At 33.8% G+C, this 21,236-nt stretch overlaps 1 protein-coding gene across 3 annotated transcripts in view; it reads right to left on the bottom strand.

The window, feature by feature from the left end:
• Map2k4 (mitogen-activated protein kinase kinase 4) overlaps nt 1-21,236 on the bottom strand; it is a 125,444-nt gene that overhangs the window by 85,282 nt on the left and 18,926 nt on the right. For all 3 annotated transcript variants that reach the window (XM_026390516.2, XM_026390517.2, XM_026390515.2), the window contains one exon: nt 7,230-7,332. In XM_026390516.2, the coding sequence (XP_026246301.1) occupies nt 7,230-7,332 (103 nt within the window). The remainder of the gene's footprint in view (nt 1-7,229; nt 7,333-21,236) is intronic.

Genomic DNA, 21,236 nt, shown 5'->3' on the forward strand with positions numbered 1-21,236 from the left:
AGAAAAAAGACCTCCAGATGCTAACACTTGGGAATCCTCCAAAGGAAAAAAGCAAGTGCTTTTCTTTCACTTCACTGTAAGTCCCACCAGTGAAATTTCAAAGTTTCTAATCAAATTCTTGTTGTCTTATTGTCTGTGTGTGTATGTGTGTGTGCATATGTATGTGTGTGTGTGTGTGTGTGTGTGAGAAGGGGGGGAGGAAGAGAGAAAACACACACACACACACACACACACACACACACACACACACACACCAAGAAACAGCCAAAGAACAAAAAGAGAGAGAACACATAAAGTCAAAGGGGAAACAATGTTTTTTTAAAAAAAAAAAAAAAAAAACAGGAATTAAAACTAAGAGGTCCAAATCCTGAAGTGAAGGTCCATCAGGAAGGCTCAAAAAATAAACTGCTTTTCCTAGTACGAAAGACTGTTGCTTCTACACTGAAAAAGTCCAGTAAGGATAAGGTGGAGGAAAGAAGAAAAGGAGGAGAATAGAAAGGGGGGTAGGGGAGCAGATGTAGTGAGATTTCAGACACTAGGAAAAAAGACAAAATCCCACAATCAACCACAAAGAAAACAGCAGTCACATTCCAAGATACAGGAATCACAACTAGAACTGACTTTTTAAAGTAATCCTACAACACAGAAAACATTGGAGCAATGCCTCCAAAATTCTGAAGAAAAATTTCTACTCCAGAATGCTACAGCCAAAAAAATTGTTATGAGGATTAGTAGGATGAAGAATTTCCCAAAATATTAAAAAAAAAATTCTTCAAATAAATTACTCTTATCTCAGGAAGATTTAGAAAGCATACTCTACTGAAATAAGGGTAGAAACTGAAAAGAAAAGGAAGAAAACATAAAATTCCAGAAACAAAGAAACAAAATCATGCATTCACAAACCATAAAGTGATATTAAAATACACCTACTCCAAATTACAGCAATAGTATAGATGGACAGCTGACTCTTAAATAGAAAAAAAGAACTGAGGATCAACTGAAGTATTTAATCATGTTGACAGAAAAGTCAGTGATCCATTTAATAAAGGTGATGGTAACTCTCAGGAAAACAAATTTGCTAGAGAACCATAATATTATCATGCTAAGTCTCAACTATAAATAATAATTTGAAAAAATAAATTTTCTTTACATAGCAAACTTTCTTAACAGACAAAAATTTCCAGAAACTTGCCTACACTACAAAGGCAAGGTCCTCATGATACTCTAAACTTAATCAAAACTCAAAACTTGCTACCCAATAGAAATAGTTGATAAACTCATCAGGAGCAAAGAATCCAGACATTTTTAAAAAGTAGGCCTTTTCAGTACTGTGGGTTAAAGAATAAAGTACTAACACCATCTTTAATGTCTACTATGAAGAAAAATGATTTATAACTCCAAAACTAAACTCACTTTTAGTATACATGTAACTCATTCATTTCTCCAAATAAGTATTCCAGAATAAACATCCACTACCTCAACTATAAAAATCAAGTCAGAGATTTATATCCCTGAATTTTAAGGAGTAGGAGGCCACAGAATAAGTTCAACCACTCCTATTACCTCTGCCACCTTGTTGAGAAATGCTTCCTCAATAAATAGCAGCTGGCTTATGAAACTGTACCACAACCATCCAGGGAACTAACATAAGACTGGATACCACTAAACTTACAACTTTCGGAAGTACAATAATACAAGCTTTAAAATATTATTCACAGAGCAGTATTATTCTCTATAGTCAAAAGGTGGAAACAACCCAAATGTCCAACAACAAATGAATAGCTAAACAAAATATTACACATACATACAAAAAAATATTTACCCTTTAAAAAGGAGGGAAACCCTAATACATGGTGCAACATGAAAGAACCTTGAAGACATTGTGCTGAATGAAATAAACCAAGCACAAAAGAACAAATACTGTTATGATTCCATTAGGTGAGAAATATTAAGTTCAGTGGTCCATTTTCAGAATACAGCATTTATCCTTAATTGGGATGTAAGATCCAATTGTAGCCATTGGATCTCTCTCTCATCCCCCCTCACAACTCCCCAACTGACTATATAAAATAGTGACTGTCCCTATTCTAATTCAATTATATAGTCTTTCCTTTGCCTGCCCCAATTTTAAAATCAGATTATAATCCCAAACTCTTCCTTATCAGGGCAAGGCACAGTGCTGTGTTAGGGATAAAAGCAGGCAGACTGCCCGCCCTAATGTGCTTGCTAGCCAGGTTCAGTAGCACACCCTTTTGGCAGAAGTAAAGTTTGCCTTACCCACCCACTTCCAAGCATGTTTGATTTCTTGCAGCACCTTGATATTTCTCAGAGTTAGGTAACCAGAGTACTCAAATTCATAGGAACATAAAATAGAATGATGATTAACAGTTTCCAGAGAGGAAAGACAAAAGATTATATGAGGGGTAGAGTTTCAGTATGAGAAGATGCAAAAGTTCTGGATATGAATAGGGGTGATGGAATACACAACAACGTCAAAGTACTTAATGCCACGGAACTATAGTCTTAAAATGATTTACATGAAAAAAAAATATTTATGATATATATATATCAATCACAAAAAGAAAGGGGGAAAAAGGCAGGCCAAACAAGCCCTCCTTCACAAAAAAAAAAAAAAAAAAATCCACAAATTCAACAAATTTGGGTTTTAAAAATCAATTAACTTGTACCTACAAATATTTATACCATTACTACTACTCTAAGTGCTCCACCACAGAAACATAGAAATTCCACATTTTGCCACAATTGTTTCAAAAAAACTTCAGAGATGAAAAAAAAAACCTGTCTAGTTTATATACACTAATTATTTTTATACTTAGAAATATACCAGAGATGTCATGAGGACTATTTTGAAGGAAAAAAGTAGACAAGGTTACAGTCCTCTCCTGGCTCACAGTCACAGCAGTCCTTCCATGAGTTCTTTCCTGAGACTTCATATGAAGAAAAGTAGCACAAAAATAGTTTATTTCATTCATATTCTTGCTCTCTCTCTGATCCCCCTCACAACTCCCTAATTGACTATATAAAATAGTGACTGTCCCTATTCTAATTCAACTCTTAATTTGAGATCAGAGTTAAATGACAGCCAAGGTCATAGAGATAGTGATGATGCTGGGATAGAAACAAGGATTCCTACATTTCAAAAGTTTTCACAATTTAAACAATAATGTCTAGACAATTCATAATTACTCTTCTACCTTTTAAGATATAGCTTTACTAAGTAGTTTATCATGGAATTTAGAATATCAGTGATTAACTGGGGACTTTAAAACTACTCCTAGATGTTCTATAGCACAACTTGTGTCTTTGTTCAAATGTAATAAATATAAATGAGATCCTGTAATCCTCTTGCTCAACAGATGCCCCTTAAACCTAAAACATGGTTCCAAAATATTTAAGAGTCAAAATATATCTGTACTTATCATCATTTATTTCCTGTGTTAACTTTTAAACTAGTGTTTCTTCTTGCTTGATGATTCTGATAAAGATAAAAGGACTGATTATTCAGAAAAACAACTATGTACATTTTTAAGTATTCAGTACACCGACAGTATTCAACCATTATTCATCATGATAAAAACAGAATTTAACAGAAGATTTACTTCTGTGTGTCAAATTTATGTACTGACCATGATTTTAGCATAAACCTGCCACATTTATAAGAACATCAAAAGATTTATATGCTAATGCAATCCAAATCTGATAAAAATTTAAAAGGTAGCCATACATTTTTTTCTTTGATCTTCCTTTGTACTTCTTGGTTAAACATCTTAATCTTTTGTTTTAAGACCCAAAAGGCAAAATATTAACAACTGTTAAATCTAGGTAGTAGGTATAAGAGTATCTTTTATAATACTAATTTTCTATTAGAAATATTTATAATTTTAACCAATTATAATAAAAAATCAAAATTTTTAGCTGGACATTGTGGCACAGGCTTATAATCCCAGTGCTCAGAAGATTGAGGCAGGAGGATCACAAGTTAGAGGACAACCTCAGCAATTTAGCAAGGGGCCCTGAGCAACTCAGTGAGACCTTATCTCAAAATTTTAAAAAATTACTAAGGGCTGGGGGTAAAGCTCAGTAGTAAAGACTTCTAGGTGCAATCCCCAGTACCCCTCAGCCCACCCCCTTCCAAAAAAAACTTTTGTTTTTGGTTTTTGGTGGTACTAGGGAATGAACCTAGGGCCTAACACATATTAGGCAAATGTGTTACCACTGAGCTACATCCCCAGCACCCCAAATGAACTCTAAATTAGAGAGGATTCAAAGTAAAAGAAATGAAGGTTTAGAATCTAAAGAGTTTATTATAATTATTTCTAAAGAAAGGTCTAGTCTATGCCACATTTTCTCTTCACCTTCCCTCCAAAGTGAAAAGTGAGCATAATTCTAAAGAAAACAAACACATCTGGGGAAAATACTGGCCCTACTTAATCTGGTATTTTGAATATTCCAGTTCTAACAGCAGCCTTCTCAACTATTCACAGAAGAGTAAAGTCAAGCCTATCAAGTGAAGATCCATAATCAGAGCTTCCAATCAATAAATAACCAAGACTTACAAGATACGGGGGGAGCATTAAGGAGAAAGACAGAGATGCAAGAAAAATGAGCCCCTGAGGAAACAGATAATCCAGAGGACAGTTAAAATTCCCTACTTTGCATCCATAAATTAAGAATAGGATACTAAGAAAAAGCTACAATCAATCCCTGGAATTTAAGAGCTTGACAAAACAGAATATTCTATAGAAGGGTCAAAAAATTAAAAAAAAAAAATTAAAAAAAAAAACATCTCCCAGGATATAGAACAAGAAAACAAAGAGAAAAATAAAAAAGAAAAGGAAAAATAAAATTTAAAAAAAACACAAGGAATTTAGACAGCCCAACATTCAAATAAGTCAGGTTTCAGGAAAAGATCATAGGAAAAACATAAAGGAATATACCAAAAGGAAAGCAGTAAAAATTTTCTCAGAAACACAGATACTTGAATCTTTAAAAAGCATTCATCATATACACAGAAAGATGACCCATACCTAGGCATATCCTCTTATAATTTTAGAATACCATTTATAAAGAAACAATGCTAAAAGCGCCAATTAGAGAAAGAAATAGGTCATCTGTAACTAACACCTCTACTACAATTAACTAGAGCTACATGATTCCCAAAACATATTGCACTTAGACTCAGCAGAAAGCCATTCTCTATTTTTCCACCTATCCTGTCCCGTCTTTCAAAATTCCATTCAAATCTTGCTCCTCTATGAAACTTTTCACTACAAAACTTAAAGTGATCTTACCCACCCCTTGCACCTTTCACTTGACATTCAATTAGCATTTTTATGCCTCAATTCTTGAAATGCTGTAACCTCTTGCATTCTCATTAAACTGTTGGTTTTCAGAAACTAAGGATGCTATTCGTGAACTTTTTTTTTAAGTCTTTCAAAGTATCGCTGCACAGGAGAAATCAAATGTGAAATGGATCTGATACTAGTTCCTGGACATATCTTAACATCATTAGTTATTTCTTTTTCCTAAAGTCATGAACAAATTTACATTTAGTTCCATAACAAAATGTTCACAGAAATTTTAAGAGGAAAAACACATAAATAGCAAGAGATATCTTACTTCAATGCTTCCACAAACTGCAAGTTAGGATTTCTAATTGCAAAGTACTATCCTAAACAGCGATCAACAAAGAGAACAAAGGACACCTTACAGAAGGTGCTGGGGAGATGGCATCTACTATGTATATACCTCCTACGTAATAAAACAATTATAGTTGACCAATGTCAATGCCATTAGTTGTCTACTCCTGATCCAGATCCATAGATCTAAGTAATTATACAATTACAACAAAGTCTAGGTCTAAATTTTTACATACCAGAGTCAAGTTCTAAAGATTCTGTCATAAGGTAAAAGTACCTATTACCATGTCCTCCCAAACGTTTAACAGTTGTTGAGAAAAAATTGGAAAACATAGGTTATAAATTATTATAAATCACTAGTTTAGATAAATAAAACTCAACTCTTTTTAGAAAAAAAATTTACCCTATATTTACTTGTTTAAAAAAAAACTAAAAAAGGAGATTTTTTTCTACAAATTCTCCATAAATCAAGAAACTTCTGAGGGAAGAGTACAATATGTAAATTTTTCCCTAGTTATAAATCCAAGTTAGGTTGTCTCTTCTATTCAAAGGTCTTAAAAAAGAGAGAGAGAGAGAGATAGATCTATTAAGTTTATTGGTATTTCAAATATGTGGTTTAGCTAGTAAATAGCAAGAGATATTTTAAGAATTAGTTCTATATGAGCCTTCACTAGAAATCCTAGAAAATGAAGAAGGAGGAGATCCTTTTAAGAGCACTTCCTTGCTACTGGAGCTCTTACTAATTAAAAAGTACTATGTTTCCTTACTCAATATAGACCTCACCTGATGTTTCAAAGAAGGAAGGAAGGCTGGGGCTTTAGCTGAGCTCTGACGAGAAATCTAATTATGAAAATTAGCCTAATAAAATTGACAGAATTCTTAGTCAAATAATTTGTTATATGCAGCTTTCATTTAATCTATCCTTTGTTCTAAGGCTACAGGTGAAAGCATAAGTATGTACAAACACATACGCACCCCTCCCTTCTAGACATTGCTATTCTAAATATAGTTCTGAAGGCAAATAACTGATGTTTCTAATAATATTTTCAGTGAGATGCTACAATATCAATTATATTTTTTAATTAAAAATATTCAGTGAATAAATTTTTTAAAATCACTGACATCTGTATAATTATATCATTCTTTCAATTTGCCATGACATGGAAAATCTTGGAGAAATTTAGCTTATTAAGAATGGTAATCTATTACTAGGCGAATGGTAAGGATTTACACAGGTACAGGACAGATAAATTTCCTAAATATATATTGCCATTTAACTGGAAATCTAGAAGGAAAAGATAAATAATATTCTCAGAGAGTTTAATAAGCTAACAATGAATCTAAATCTTTGGCTCTTTTTTCCCAAGTAAACTTTAAAAAAAGGAAAATCATGTTTATCAACTTAAGAAAACAGAATCCATAACTTTATACTTAAGTTGAAGCAGTATTATTTCAAATGGTCCATTAATATAATGGAAACACCAACCCCTCAGCTCAAAAAAATTCATAAAATCCAATAACTTTAAAACCTTAAGTTGAGCTTTTTATTTGATTACCGAGAATACTCACATGTGTGGGTTTTGGACTCCTGTAGTATTGGGATTCAGAGTAAACCTTGTTGTGGATTTGACAGGTGGATTTGCAAAATTCAACTTCAGTGCTTTGCGTTTACCTAAGAAATAACAAATAAAAAGTGAAAGTTTCAAGTACCATAAAACAGGTACTATTCTGAAGGTATAAGAAACTTATACTAAAAAGGCAGAAATAAACACTTGCTTTAAAAAATAATCAATGCAGGATAATATTCTGAAAGGCAACAAAGAATTTCTCAGAATTAAGAAAAAGCAAATAAAAATTATCTAATGGTGTTACTAACCGCAATCACTCACTATGCTACATGCATCAGGTAATGATGTTCAGAGCTTCAAGTTTACACTGTTCAGAAGTAATAACACTTTCGCAAAGAAAAATAATAGTTGCTGGAAGAATCATTTATTTCAGCAGATAAACTGTAAAATATTACCACCTCTCAGTGTTATAATTTAATGCCTTCAACTTAATAAAAATCATTTTCCCTTAAGTTTAATATAAACAACTGAGTAAGGAATATTAAGAATTCTGCAACCAAAATGAGCTAAAAGGATCATGGTACAGTCAACTTCCAAGTTAATAACAGGTATTCCAAATACTTATTTTCATAAATCAGTTTATTTGGGATCAGAAGGGAATAGATAGCAATATTTTTATTATACAAAGCCAGGAAATGCAGGTACTATTTTTATAAATTTATATATACAAATTTATAGATACAGAGCTATCCAGGTTTTTGTTTTTTTTTTGCTAGTACTGAGGACTGAACCCAGAGGTGCAGCTACCACAGAGTTACACTTCCAGCCTTTTTCATTATTTTTTTTAAATTTTGAGACAGGATCTCACAAAATTGCCCAGTTTGGTCTAAAACTTTACAATCCTCCTGCCTCGGCCTCCTGAGTTACTGGCATTACAGGTGTGTGCTATCGCACCTGCACCTGGTTTCTTAAAAAATTCATATATGTTTATCAATCCAATTATCCCCAAATAATCACTGTTTACTTTCTATTGCAGATTTTTTTTCTATGCATATACAGACATGTATTTTCCACTGCAATTTAAATCAGATCACATTGTTTTTAACATATTTTACTCATAACCACATTCTTTCAATATTAAAAAATCTTACAGGGCAGGGGCTATAGCTCAGTAGCAGACCACTTGCCTAGCATGTGTGAGGCACTGAGTTCGATCCTCAGCACCACATAAAAATAAACAAAATAAATACATTCTGTCCATCTAAACTACAAAAAATAAATAAATAAATCTTATAGAAATATATCTTTAGGATTTAAACAGCTAATTTTTAAAAGAATTGGTTTTTTAAGCACTTGCAGCAAATCTGGGGTTTTGTTTTAATTTGGGTTTCATCATGTTCATACAGGATGCTTTTGCCTGCATTCACTTGCCACAGTTTATTACATATGTACCTACTTATTAAAAAAAATCTTTAAAATCCAAGCATTTTTACACTTCAGTAGATTTATAAGACTTATTAGAGGGCTCAAACTCTAGGTATAAGATCTGAAAGCTGGAGTGAGCCATGCCAGTTGGAGGGAACTGCAAGGGTGAGAGCACAGTACTCACTGCATGGCTCATACATCAGCTATTACGGATGGGCCTTTCTACAGGAAAGACTTCTCAAGAACCCCACAAACACCCAATCTCAGAATAAGAAGAGTATAACATGAATTTTCTACATAATTTGTCCTTTCAGGTATCTAATACTTATTTTAAAATCATTTTTACCTGACAGCAAGTAGAAGAGGGCATTGAAAGTGCTTATACAGTGGCCAGAGGACATAGCTCAGGAGTAGAATACTTGCCCAACATGCACAAGGTCCTTGGTTCAATCCTCAGTTCCACCAAAATAATAATGATAATCAGGTACTCAATGAAAAAATGACAGATTTCACTATAATTAAAAACAACAAACTCAAGGCCATGCATCACTGTGCCTCCCTGTAATACTAACACTCAGAATGCTGAGGTGGGAGGACCACTTAAGCTCAAGAGTTTGAGAATAGCCTGAACAACATATTGAGACCCCCATCTCAAAAAAGAGGAATAAATGAAATTATGTATGTATGTATGTTTGTGTGTGTATACCACACAAATCAAGAAAAAGAAAATTAGGCAAGGATATGAACATAAGACAAACTGGGAAAAAATATGAAAAGGTACAATTATTAAAAATGTTAGAACTTTTGCTCATGTTAAGACTGGCAAGTCTGAAGGTCTTACATTAGTTACAGATATGTTAGAGATATGAATACATGTATTGATCAATGTGACTAGATAAAAGAATCAGTAATACAATAAATTGCTGGCAGAAAACATAACTTTCCGGTAGGAGCTTAGCCATATACAAAAAAATATTTTTCTTTTAATGAATATGCCCTTTATTTCTTGAAAATTTCTTTGTAATACTTGGACAAGACTATTTTCAGGCCTTGAACCGCTGTGGAATTTCCTGTACTGGATTCTGAGATTGCTTCAGATTAATGGTTGATTCCTTCTATTTCCTCCCTTTTGAATGGGAATGTCTGTGTTACTCAGCAGCTGTCCCACTACTGTGTTTTAGAAGTAGATAATTTCTTTTCTAGTTTCTAGGTTCACAAGTAGGGGAAGATTCTTGTGTCAGAAGGAATAATACTGTGAGTCTCATTCTTAACTGACTGGTATAATTCTGATGATGAGATGTGGGATAGATCGGATACTGTAAAGATACTGTAAAGAGGTAAAACTTTGGGGATGTTGGGGAAGTGTCAACATATTTTACACACAAAATGCATATAACTGACTACTTGTGTTCTAAATGGTGGCTCCCAAATATACCAAGTCCTAAATCCTTGGGAACTATGAATATTTCATTATATGGCAAAGTGCAGAAAAGATTAAGTTAAAAAAAAAAACCTTTGCTATAATAATTTTGAATGAGCTCAAACCCAACAATTCCCCAAGTAAAAAGTTGAGTGCCACCTCTCATATGGTATGTGTTTGAATTTACATAGTATATCATTCATGATCTCCATGTGGAGAAAAATTGATAAGACACTAATGAAATGCACAGCATAGAAAGAATAAAGAAAACATCCAAAGAAAAATACCAAAATGGTCCCTTCTTCAAAAGTCCAATTTGGGAGTACAATAGGTAATTTCTACAAACAAAGGCAAATAATAAAATATATTATTACAATTAAAAATTACTCAAACTCTTTTTTGAAGATAAGTACACTTAAATCAGAGAGAGAATGTGGATTCTTTTTTAGCACTGTATTCTCACTTTAAAAAATAAGGGATTTTATTGGCTATTTACTTCATAAACAAACATACACAAAGTTTAACAGACTGGGGCTTAACTTACATAAATTTAAACATACACTGCTTCAGAAACATTTGTAATTGTCTTGTAAACATCCAAGTACATAGTCCAATCTCATTAACAAATATTCTAAGTAACTGTAAAAATTCAAAGTCTCTCCAAGTAAAGAATCAGAACCTAAAATTAGTGCCAAAGAGTACAGATCAAGTTATACTGCCTATTCTCATGTATGCACCCCAACTCTCCAAATGTTGATCAGTTCAAGATAAACACATATGATAGTCTTGAGGTAAAGGTAGGCTCCAGTCAGTTGAAGGTAAAAAGGTGAGATTCAGGTATGGTAGAAGGGAGTAGTTTTTACAATACTTAAAAAGGGCCTGTTCAGGCTCTCTATAGAAATCAGTGTGTGGCTGGGCAGGTTGGTGCATGCCTATGATTCCAGGAGCTCAGGAGACTGAAGCAGGAGGATCACCAAAGCCAGCCTCATCAAAAGTGAGGCACTAAGCAACTCAGTGAGATCCTGTCTCTCAATAAAATACAAAATAGGGCTGGGGATGTGGTTCAGTGCTCAAGTGCCCCTGACTTCAATCCATGGTACCTAGCCGCCCCCGCCCCCAAAAAAAGAAATAAGCGTGTGTGCATGCACATTTTTAATCATCTCCCCCTCTCCCATTCACTTTATCTACTAGAACCTCTACCATGCTGGTCCTTCTTTTATTTCTTCTCTTTCTTAAGAGCCCAAAGGATCAACTCAATCAAATTCAAGTCCATGGTGACTGTTGTTTTGATGGTGGGGTTTGAACCCAAAGCCTTGTGCATGCTAAACACCCACTCTACCACTGAGCTATATATGCAGCCCAGTATTCAGATATTTCTAATCACCAAAACTACAATTATAGGACATTACTATTGATTTTTTTTTTCCAAAGCCCAAAACAGCTTTCACTAGGAGAAAAGGAAGTGACACTATCAGTAGTCTTGGAGTTTCAGATGGCAACAGAGATTAAAATGTTTGTATGACACAGTTTAAAATAACTGATCAAAAAGATTATAAATTTGTAGCCAAATACGATGGCTCACGTCTTTAATCCCTGTGACTCTGTAATCCCGATACAGGAGGATGGTGAGTTCAAATCCAGCCTCAGCAATGACGAGGTGCTAAACAGCTCAGTAGAGTTAGGGATGTGGCTCAGTGGTACAGTGCCCCTGTGTTTAATCCCCACTACCCCCAAAAAAAGAGACTATGCAGCACTATTTAAACTAGTTTTTCACATCATCTCTATACAATGTCTTCTCAAAGTCCTCATGAGAAAAGCACTACTAAGCATGGGATCTTCAAGTATATTAAGAACCATGATTTTGAAGATCAGGGATTTGGCAAACTAATTACTGAAGCCTAGGAAATCCTTTGCTCTAATTCTGAGCAACTCGAAGATTATTAAGTTGGAAGGAAGAATTATCACTCAACTTTATTTACTTTAAACAAGATGACAACAGCCCTGATAATTCTCCCTCTACTAACTTCTCAAGCAATACTTAACATCACCTTATACAATCAACATAGATGACCCTATACTTTGGTTCAAACTTGGCCAAAGACCCCAAGGTTAGCAATTAAGAATCAACCATTCATATATGGCATCTATGGAAATTTCTTCATCCTAGGTTACCAAAAACATCTTTTATTCACCTTTTACAGATAAGGAAATGGTATCATTTTCTCATTATTCATTAAGAATTGGGATTATTTATAGTTTCCAAAAACATCAAATCTGTTGTCAGAGATACTATGTTTATGATGGGTCTACCCAGCCATCCCCTCTCACACTCAAGAATCTATTCCCACCATCACATTGTGAATAATTTTCTGTTCTAGTTTTTTTATCTTTTTATCTCTACAAATCACCTGCAACATAATAAGAACCTAAAACAAAACCATACAACTTTATATTCAACTTTAGAAATGGAGAAATAAAGTAAGAGAAATGAATTTACTTTCATTCCCATTTCTCCCTTATATTAGAAATGGGAATGAGGACCCTAACATTTCTAGCTTTTGCTACATGCTAAATGATCACCATTAAAGTACCAGTAGCTGGGCACGTTGGTACATGCCTATAATCCCAGCAGCTAAATAGGCTATGACAGGAGGATCTCAAGTTCAAAGCCAGCCTCAGGAATGATGAGGCGCTCAGCAACTCAGTGAGACCTTGTCTCTAAATAAAATACAATGTGGGATGTGGCTCAGTGGTTGAGTGCGCCTGAGTTCAATCCCCAGTATCAAAAAAAAAATTACTAGTAAGCCTAAAAATAGATACTTCTTTGATCTAGAAATCTACACTTCTACAAAACTGGGATAAAAACATTCCTTTACTTGACAGCACCATTATGATAAGGATTAATATATCTTCAATATGCAATGGTTGGCAAATAGTAGGTATGAAAAAGTGATAACACCTGGGATATTTGCTGTATTAAAACCTAACTAGGGCTGGGGATGTGGCTCAAGGGGTAGCTCGCCCATCTGGCATGTGTGCGGCCCGGGTTCGATCCTCAGCACCACATACAAACAAAGACGTTGTGTCTGCCGAAAACTAAAAAATAAAATATTAAAATTCTCTCTCTCTCTCTCTCTCTCTCTCTCTCTCTCTCCCTCTCCCTCCCTCCCTCCCTCTCTCTCTCTCCTCGCTCTCTTTAAAAAAAAAAAACCTAACTGAAAAATTACTAAATTCTTCAGAACAGAAAACTGAAAAAAAAAAAGTATGCCTAATAGCTTTTAAGCCAACCAATATTAGCAGCAAGAAAGGAATTAAACTTGATTTGTAGATTTGTTTAAACTACTATTCCATAAAAATCCCTGTTCCTATCCAAATCCAATATCCCAAAGGTACTCACTCAGAAACTAGAAAAAAGCAATATAGCATAGTAAAACCAGTCTTCCTAGTTTGGAAACTCAACTACACTTACTAACTATGTAATTAATGAACTACACAGTCCTTGGGCAAAAATGACTTCACATCTCTGCATTGATTGCATACTTAACAAATGGAATTAAAATTATCTTCCTCATAGAGGCATAGAGGCTATGCATAAATGTCAGCTACATAGTTACTCATTTTCCCCAGACTTATTATCAATTAGGATATTGATAACATCATTACCAATGTCCAGGTATGTATGATGGCAAAGTCCTGAACTAAAGTGCCATTATATCACTAACAGCCATGTTTCCTAAATATTAAATATTTCCCCATCTGGTAAGCTTGGTCTTCTGAGGCTCCACTGCCAAGGAAACAACCAAAATAATTCACCTCCAGTATTCCCACTCTCTGGCAGATGATTCAGAGTCCTTTCCTTGGGTAAAAAGACATTTTACAATCTGGAATATCATGAATTCTGTTATTCCTCTATCAATTTTCAAAAAGGTACTCCTTTGATAGAAAGGCTCAATATTAACAGCTCCTGGCAGATTCTTGTGATCTCCAGACAAAAGCAAAAGACGCATTCAACTTATAGACTACTATGAAGTCCTTGTCTGGTTACCAAAAATCTTTAGGAAGTATTTAAAGGCTTAAAAACCCCACACTTGCTCCCAAGTTGTTCGCCCAAAAAAGGAGAAAAAAAACTTAAACTCATTTCAATGGTAAAATTAGAGAGTTTCATAGAATGAAATTCATAAAACACCCCAAAAATTGTCTGAAACCTATTAACAGAAATACATTCTTCCTTTTCTGATTTAGCTAATTATCAATAATCAAACATTGATTATATTTGCCCCTAGTGATCACCAGTAATTTTATTTCAATTATGCACAGTGTCATCATTACAAGATTCTACAGGTAGACACACCTACCTGTATCAATTAATATCAATAACAGCATTTCTATCAGATTCTGAAATACCTCCTTTGTATATATAAACAAGCAAATATATAATTCTTCAGGTTAAGTTGTAAATCCCTTTGCCAATCCCTGAATAGTTTAACCCCCTGAAAAATACCCAGGTCCAGGAAGGCCTTACTGTGATTATCAAAAAGAAAAAAAATATCAAGGACTAGAGATGCTTGTCCACAACAGTGGTACGACTGCTCAGATTCTATTTAGCAGAATCTTGCTTTTGGATCTCTATAATCCCATTCTCCTGTGAGGTCTTCATACAAATACACCTTTGCAAAACAAATACACCTTTGTCTAAGCTACACAGTCCAAATTGAAAGGGTTATAAAGATTATAAAAGGGCCTTACTTATAAACAAAAAATATGAAAAAGTAATAAACAAAAGAATACAAATAAACCATTAACACGAAAAAATCATCAAGTTTTCCTAGTTTTACAAAAAATTTAAAATACAATTGTTTTCTTTAATATCTTTGTTAATGTTAATATTAACATTAACAAAGGTATTATCATCAATTAGTCTGTAACTTATCACAGCTGTACTTTTAAATTGTTTTCTTTAATACCTTTGTTAATGTTAATATCAACATTAACAAAGGTATTATCATCAATTAGTCTGTAACTTATCACAGCTGTACTTTTATTTGTGGTTATTTGATTAATGCCTACCATAGCAATCATACTTTTGTTATCTGCCAGAGGGCAGAAATTCTATTTTTTCTAACATGCCTCAGTGCCTAGAATTATGCCAGATACATAAATCTTTGACATTTACTCAGTAAACAAGTGAACATACACAGAAGAATGAACCATATTACTGCTGTGAGTATAAACTGGCCCAATCTCTAAAAGGCAGTATCTAATAAACACCTCAAGATAACTTTATGACTAACCAATAATTCAATTTCTATAAATTTATTCTAAGGAGCCAGGACAGTGGTGCACTACCGTAATCCCAGGACTTATGAGGCTGAGGTAAAAAGGACAGATCTCAAGACCAGCCTCAGCAACTTAGTAAGAACTTGTTTCAAACTAAAATTTAAAAGGTTGGGGATGTAGCACAGTGGTGGAGCAAACCTGAATTCAATCCCTAATACTTAAAAAAAAAAAAAATCCTAAGGAAATTAAAGATTAAGCAAAGATGTTTATTAATGCTATATTACTTTAAAAATTATGGTATATCCATAACTGGAATATTACACTGTTACTAAGGGGGAAATGATTAAAAATAATTAACACTAGAAAACATTAATAATGTAATAGGAACTTTTTAAACAAGGCAGCAAGTAATTGGATTAATAAATTATCATTTTAGGAAAACATGTTCAGGTATGGTAATTTATTTGTACACACACAGGCTATTCTTCAAAATGTCACTTGTGATTAATCCAAGGTGCTAGAATAAAAAGCAAGCTAGATTTTCTTTTTAAAATTGTTTTTCCCCCAAGAAAAAAAGAATTTTTTTTGTTGTTTTAATTACAATCTCCTTGCCAGTTATTGCACACCTTTCTAAAAGGAGACACCTTGTTCTCTAAACTTAATCTTAGACCTAGAAAACAAGTTTTTTTTTTTTAATGGTCTAAATATGTGTGTGTGTGTGTGTGTGTGTGTGTGTGTGTATATATATATATATATATATATATATATATATATATATATAGGTACTTTCATATACCTGCTGAAACAATTTAGACATTTCCACATTTCCATTATCTTTTAATACTTCATAAATAATTTTTGTGATTTTTGAAGCATATGTACCACCTAAATTTAATATCTTTTTTTAAATATTAATTTTTTAGTTTTAAGTGGACACAATATCTTTATTTTATTTTTATGTGGTGCTGAGAATGGAACCCAGTGCCTCATGCATGCTAGGCAAGCGCACTACCACTTGAGCCACAGCCCCAGCCCTAAATTTAATATCTTAATCACTAATAAAACAAGAAACCTATTCAATACAACCACAACTCCATGCACCAATGATTCTGCAAGCCTACTCCATGAAAATCTAAGAATTGGAATTCCATAGTTATACAATTAGAAGTTCCAAATGGATACATAAAAGGTGCAGCTGTTACTATTAACATATTTCTACCTTAAATTTAGGGAAAATGAGAAAGAATGTGTTAATTCTTTTCATCCCTAATTTATCCCAGCTCGTTTAAAGAGTTATTTTATCCCTTCATCTTTCATATTCTCAATTAGAAAGGCCTATCTGCTACACAAATGCATTAATTCCACTCATAGAAGCACTATTGCTACACATGGTGCTGAGAGTTTTAGCCAGGAAGAAGGAAGGAATGTTTACAGCTTAACAAGTGTCAGTAAAGGTACAAAGTACTTTATCTAGGTGCCCAGACCACTTTAAATCAATGTAATGCCTAAAATTCTGCCAAATCCATAGGACAATTTGTTTATAAGCCTCAAATTTGTGCTTGAATCAACAAGAGCCACATAAAGTCAAGTAAGCATAAACCCTACCTTGAACAACCCCTATACAATTTTCTTTGTAGAACTGTCAACAGTGTAGAACTTTCTTCATAATGCACCAGCCATTGTGATAGATTATGGTGACCTCTGCCTCTCAATCAGACTCCTCAACATTCTCATTAAGCTCCTTGTGAGCATCCCTAAGTTTTAAGTTACTGTCTCACTATGCACCAATAGAAATATATTAAGATTTTTGGAAAATCATCCACATAACTGCCCCTTATTTTGTGGCAGCCATCTTTCTAATGGAACAAGAAACATAATATTCATGCAAACTTATGTAAGCTATATCAAGAAAAGTCCCAAGGCTTGTTCTGATTTCTATTCCCAGAGCCCATGGAGCTCTCACCGTGGAGACACAGATAGTCTCAGAAGAATAGCTTCCTTAAACGTTAGTAAGGAACTAAAATGTTTGCTAGTCATAGGTCCATATTTATTTTTCCTTTTTGGTAAAACCCACAACACCCTATATCTCTACACTTCTTAAATTCTCCACCACCCATTATTGAAATGAGGAACTTAACCACATTTTCTAACAATACCATAAGTAGTTTCTCAATCAGGACTGTGGAACCTTTTTTATATGTGTCATGATGTGATGAAAAGATTTATGTGACATGACAAAGAAAAAACAATGATGTTCTTAGCTGAAGGACACTAACCTGAAGCTCCACTGAGTGGCCCCAGGGCTACAGAGATTTACACTGAAGATTCACATTTCAGCTAACAGGTAAAGTATTCACAGCAACACACAAATAAAGAGCTACCAAAATAAACAAATATGACTTCTCCTTGGAAAGTTTACTTAAAATAATATTATTAACCACAAAAGCAAGCCAGATTTTTGTCAAAGGTAAATTTGATGTGTTCTTCCCTATCTGCCCCCAAACCAACAAGGATTCCTTTTAATCATAAGTAACTATTCTGGACTTCAGTTCTGTAAGAACTACATCAACAAGCAGATTAGAATAAAGAAAGCTATAAGATACAATTTCATAGTCTAAGTACCATTTGCTCAAAGAAACAAAGCACAGTCAAATTTAAATGAAATCCAACTGTGTTATTACCAAGGCAAATAAGAGAGGTAGAAAATGAACAGGCATTTTCTATACAAAGCTAGTATTGTATATGTACAAACAGTAACTACAGCACTATTATACTCCTCTCCCTCATCTGAATAGCTTCTTTTGACCCTCATGAAATACCTCCCAATTTCAAAAACATTAAGACGTGAATAAGACTTTTGCTTCTCAATGGACATAATTAAGAACTATCGGTTGACCATAAATGTATTCTATAAATAGAGGGGTTTTTTTTAAGGTTAGACTAAATTAAGACTAATCATGAGTGAAAGGCACTCAAAGAGGATATGTTGTATCCTATCTACTTCAAGTGTATGTAGTACTGGAGAATATCCTGACTGAAATGTTTCTAATTTGTTACTTAAAACTTGTACATTTTTACAATCCAAGACAGAAATCAAAGGATCAAGTCAGTTTTAGAACATCATGAGGGAAAGACCTGAAGAATTTAAAACTGGATGACAGAATAAAAATAGTGAAAAGGAGAGCTGGCTAAGAAATTATTACTGCTGAGGGAGGAGTAACCCCCCCGTTGGACAAAAACTTACTGGGTGCTAAAATATGGGTGCTAAAACAGCAACTGCTAGTTGGAAAATAAGGTTTTGTATTTTATTGTTTTGTTTAGTTTTGTTCTGCTTTTATATATATTGGTTAAGCACTCTGACTTCTATTCTCACCAAACTGCCCATTTTTTGTGGGGGCGGAGGATGGGGGGATTGAACCCATGGTTTGTGCATTAGAGGCAAGCACTCTACCAACTACCAAATGCCTTTCGATTCTTATTCCCAAGTACTAGGAAGGTACCTAAAAGACCTGAGCATTCTAAGCACTGAATTTGAATTTAAAAAGCTAGATTCTATTAGGATTGGCAGGTATAAAAAACTAGATTCTTAATTTGGAAGAAATCAGTTCTGCATATCCACTATTCTTCAATTTCATTATAGAATGTCATACTTTAATGTGGCTTTTGATTAACTTCAGAGATTGACTTTGTTAATTAGGGAGAAAAAAATCCTTTGATTAATGAGTAAATCAATTCATGTACCAGGTTATGAAGGACAGACTTCCAGTTTTTACCTTCTCATAACACAGAAAGCCCCAATAGATTTTTGTGCATAATGTGTGTGCACATAGACACACACTTTCATAACCTTCAATACTGTCACAGTTATGTCAGAGATGATCAATGCTTAATTCTACAATTTGCTTCAATGCTATGCTCCAAACACAAACTGATTTTTGGCTAATCATAGTGACCATTTGCAGGGCCCATATTAAGAAATAAGAGTTATCTAAACCTAATGAAATAATTTAGACAAAATTATTAGGTGAAAGGTTGGTGAGGAATTTATTCTATATCAATCACACTGGTAACACTAAAGCCTACTGATGAATCTTAACAAAAGCTATAATCAAAAGTCATACACCTCCTGATGTGATACAATAGGAAGTACACAGTTATCACCTATGTGGTGTTCTTGCCTAATATTAAATCTCTGGTTAAGTTAATGGGAAATGCAGACCACACAGGAACATGTTAAATAGCATTAAAGGATGTATAAAATACAACAAAATAAAATATAATTTATTTTTCAATAAATGACAAGAAAAACGAGAGAAGAGGGAACTATTATAGATTTGAGGAACTTAAGAGATATCAACCAAACAAAATGTGTGCCGGGACCTTGTTGAAATTTTGACTTGAACAAATTAACTGTAAATAAGGTAACAAAGCTCTTGAACACTGGGTTGCTATCTGATAACTTTGTCTTGTTATATAATGCTATGATAATAATATTGGAGGCTAAATATATTAGGGTCCTTATCACTTATAAGACATGTGACTGACATTTATATGGATGAAATAATGATAATCAGAATTTAAAATATTTCAGTAGACTGCAGGGAGTGCATGTAACTCAGTGGTAGAGCATGTGTTTATTAATGTGCAAGGCTCTAGGTTCAATCCTTAGCAGTTCCCTTAATATTTATTAAATAAAATACTACAGTATACATTGGTGAATGGAGGAGAAACAAAATAAACAACACTGGTCATGAAATAACTGTTGATACTAGGTAACAGGTACATTCAGGGTGTCATATCATTTTTATGTATGTCCGAAAAATTCTATCATTAAAAAATTCTTTCAAGTACAATTATATTCCTTATTCCATCCTGTCAAAAAGTGGGCATGGGAGGGAAATACCTTTTGCTAAAAATATCAACTTATTCTTCAGACAGTTACATACACAGTTGGTCCTCATGCAGCTCAGTTATGCCACTTGTCCACTAACTATATATCTCCCAACCTACTAATCTTGTTGACTGCCCCCCTACCCCGCAACACACAAGTCATTTGAGAGGTCTGGAGCAAATCATTCCCTACATCTGTCTAAACAGGGACAAAGTTTTTGTTTCAAATTAAACTTTTTTTTTTCCTAGTGGTAGATTCCCCAATTTATAATGTTCAGTAAGATTGAGAATTACCTGGTGCCAGACAATTTGCTGTTGAAGACCACTCAAAAGCCACTTGGATTAGAAAACCATTTATATGAGCACCCCTGCTTTCCCCCACACCCAAGAATCAATAAAACACTGTTCTTTTACAATGTAACCAGTAACAAGACCAAGGTCACTCAGGTCTGCCACAAATTAGCTCTATGTATAAATTTTACTTAAATTCAATGCTCCAGTTTCCTCATCAGTAATAACAATATACCTACTTCATAAAGTTGTTATCAGAATTAAGTTAATATAAAGTGCTTAGAACCAGTTTTATTTATTTATTATTTCTACCACATGACTTCTCTACCCATACTTAACCTCTCAAAGTCATATTCTTCTTCAAAATAGTCTCTAGATTCGCTCCATCTTTAAAAACTCAAGGTTTTTATTATTGCTGATACCTAATGTAAAATATATAGGTACAAAGAGAGAAAGTATACACAAATATAGATTCTTAACTGTTACACTTGAGCCTCTGCTACTTATCCTTATAAGAGCTTCACTGAAAGAGGGTGAGTACTTGTATACACTTGATCTTCTTTTTTGATTAATGTTCACCTGGCAGTTTTACCTCATAAGAAGATGAACACCAAGATGGGATCAAATATCTTTTAAAATATCCTTTTAATCTGGATATTTCTGTCTAGATTTAGAAAAACTCATAAAACCATATAGTGAGAATTC

The sequence above is a fragment of the Urocitellus parryii genome, chromosome 7, assembly GCF_045843805.1.
Source record: "Urocitellus parryii isolate mUroPar1 chromosome 7, mUroPar1.hap1, whole genome shotgun sequence".
Classification (NCBI taxonomy): domain Eukaryota; kingdom Metazoa; phylum Chordata; class Mammalia; order Rodentia; family Sciuridae; genus Urocitellus; species Urocitellus parryii.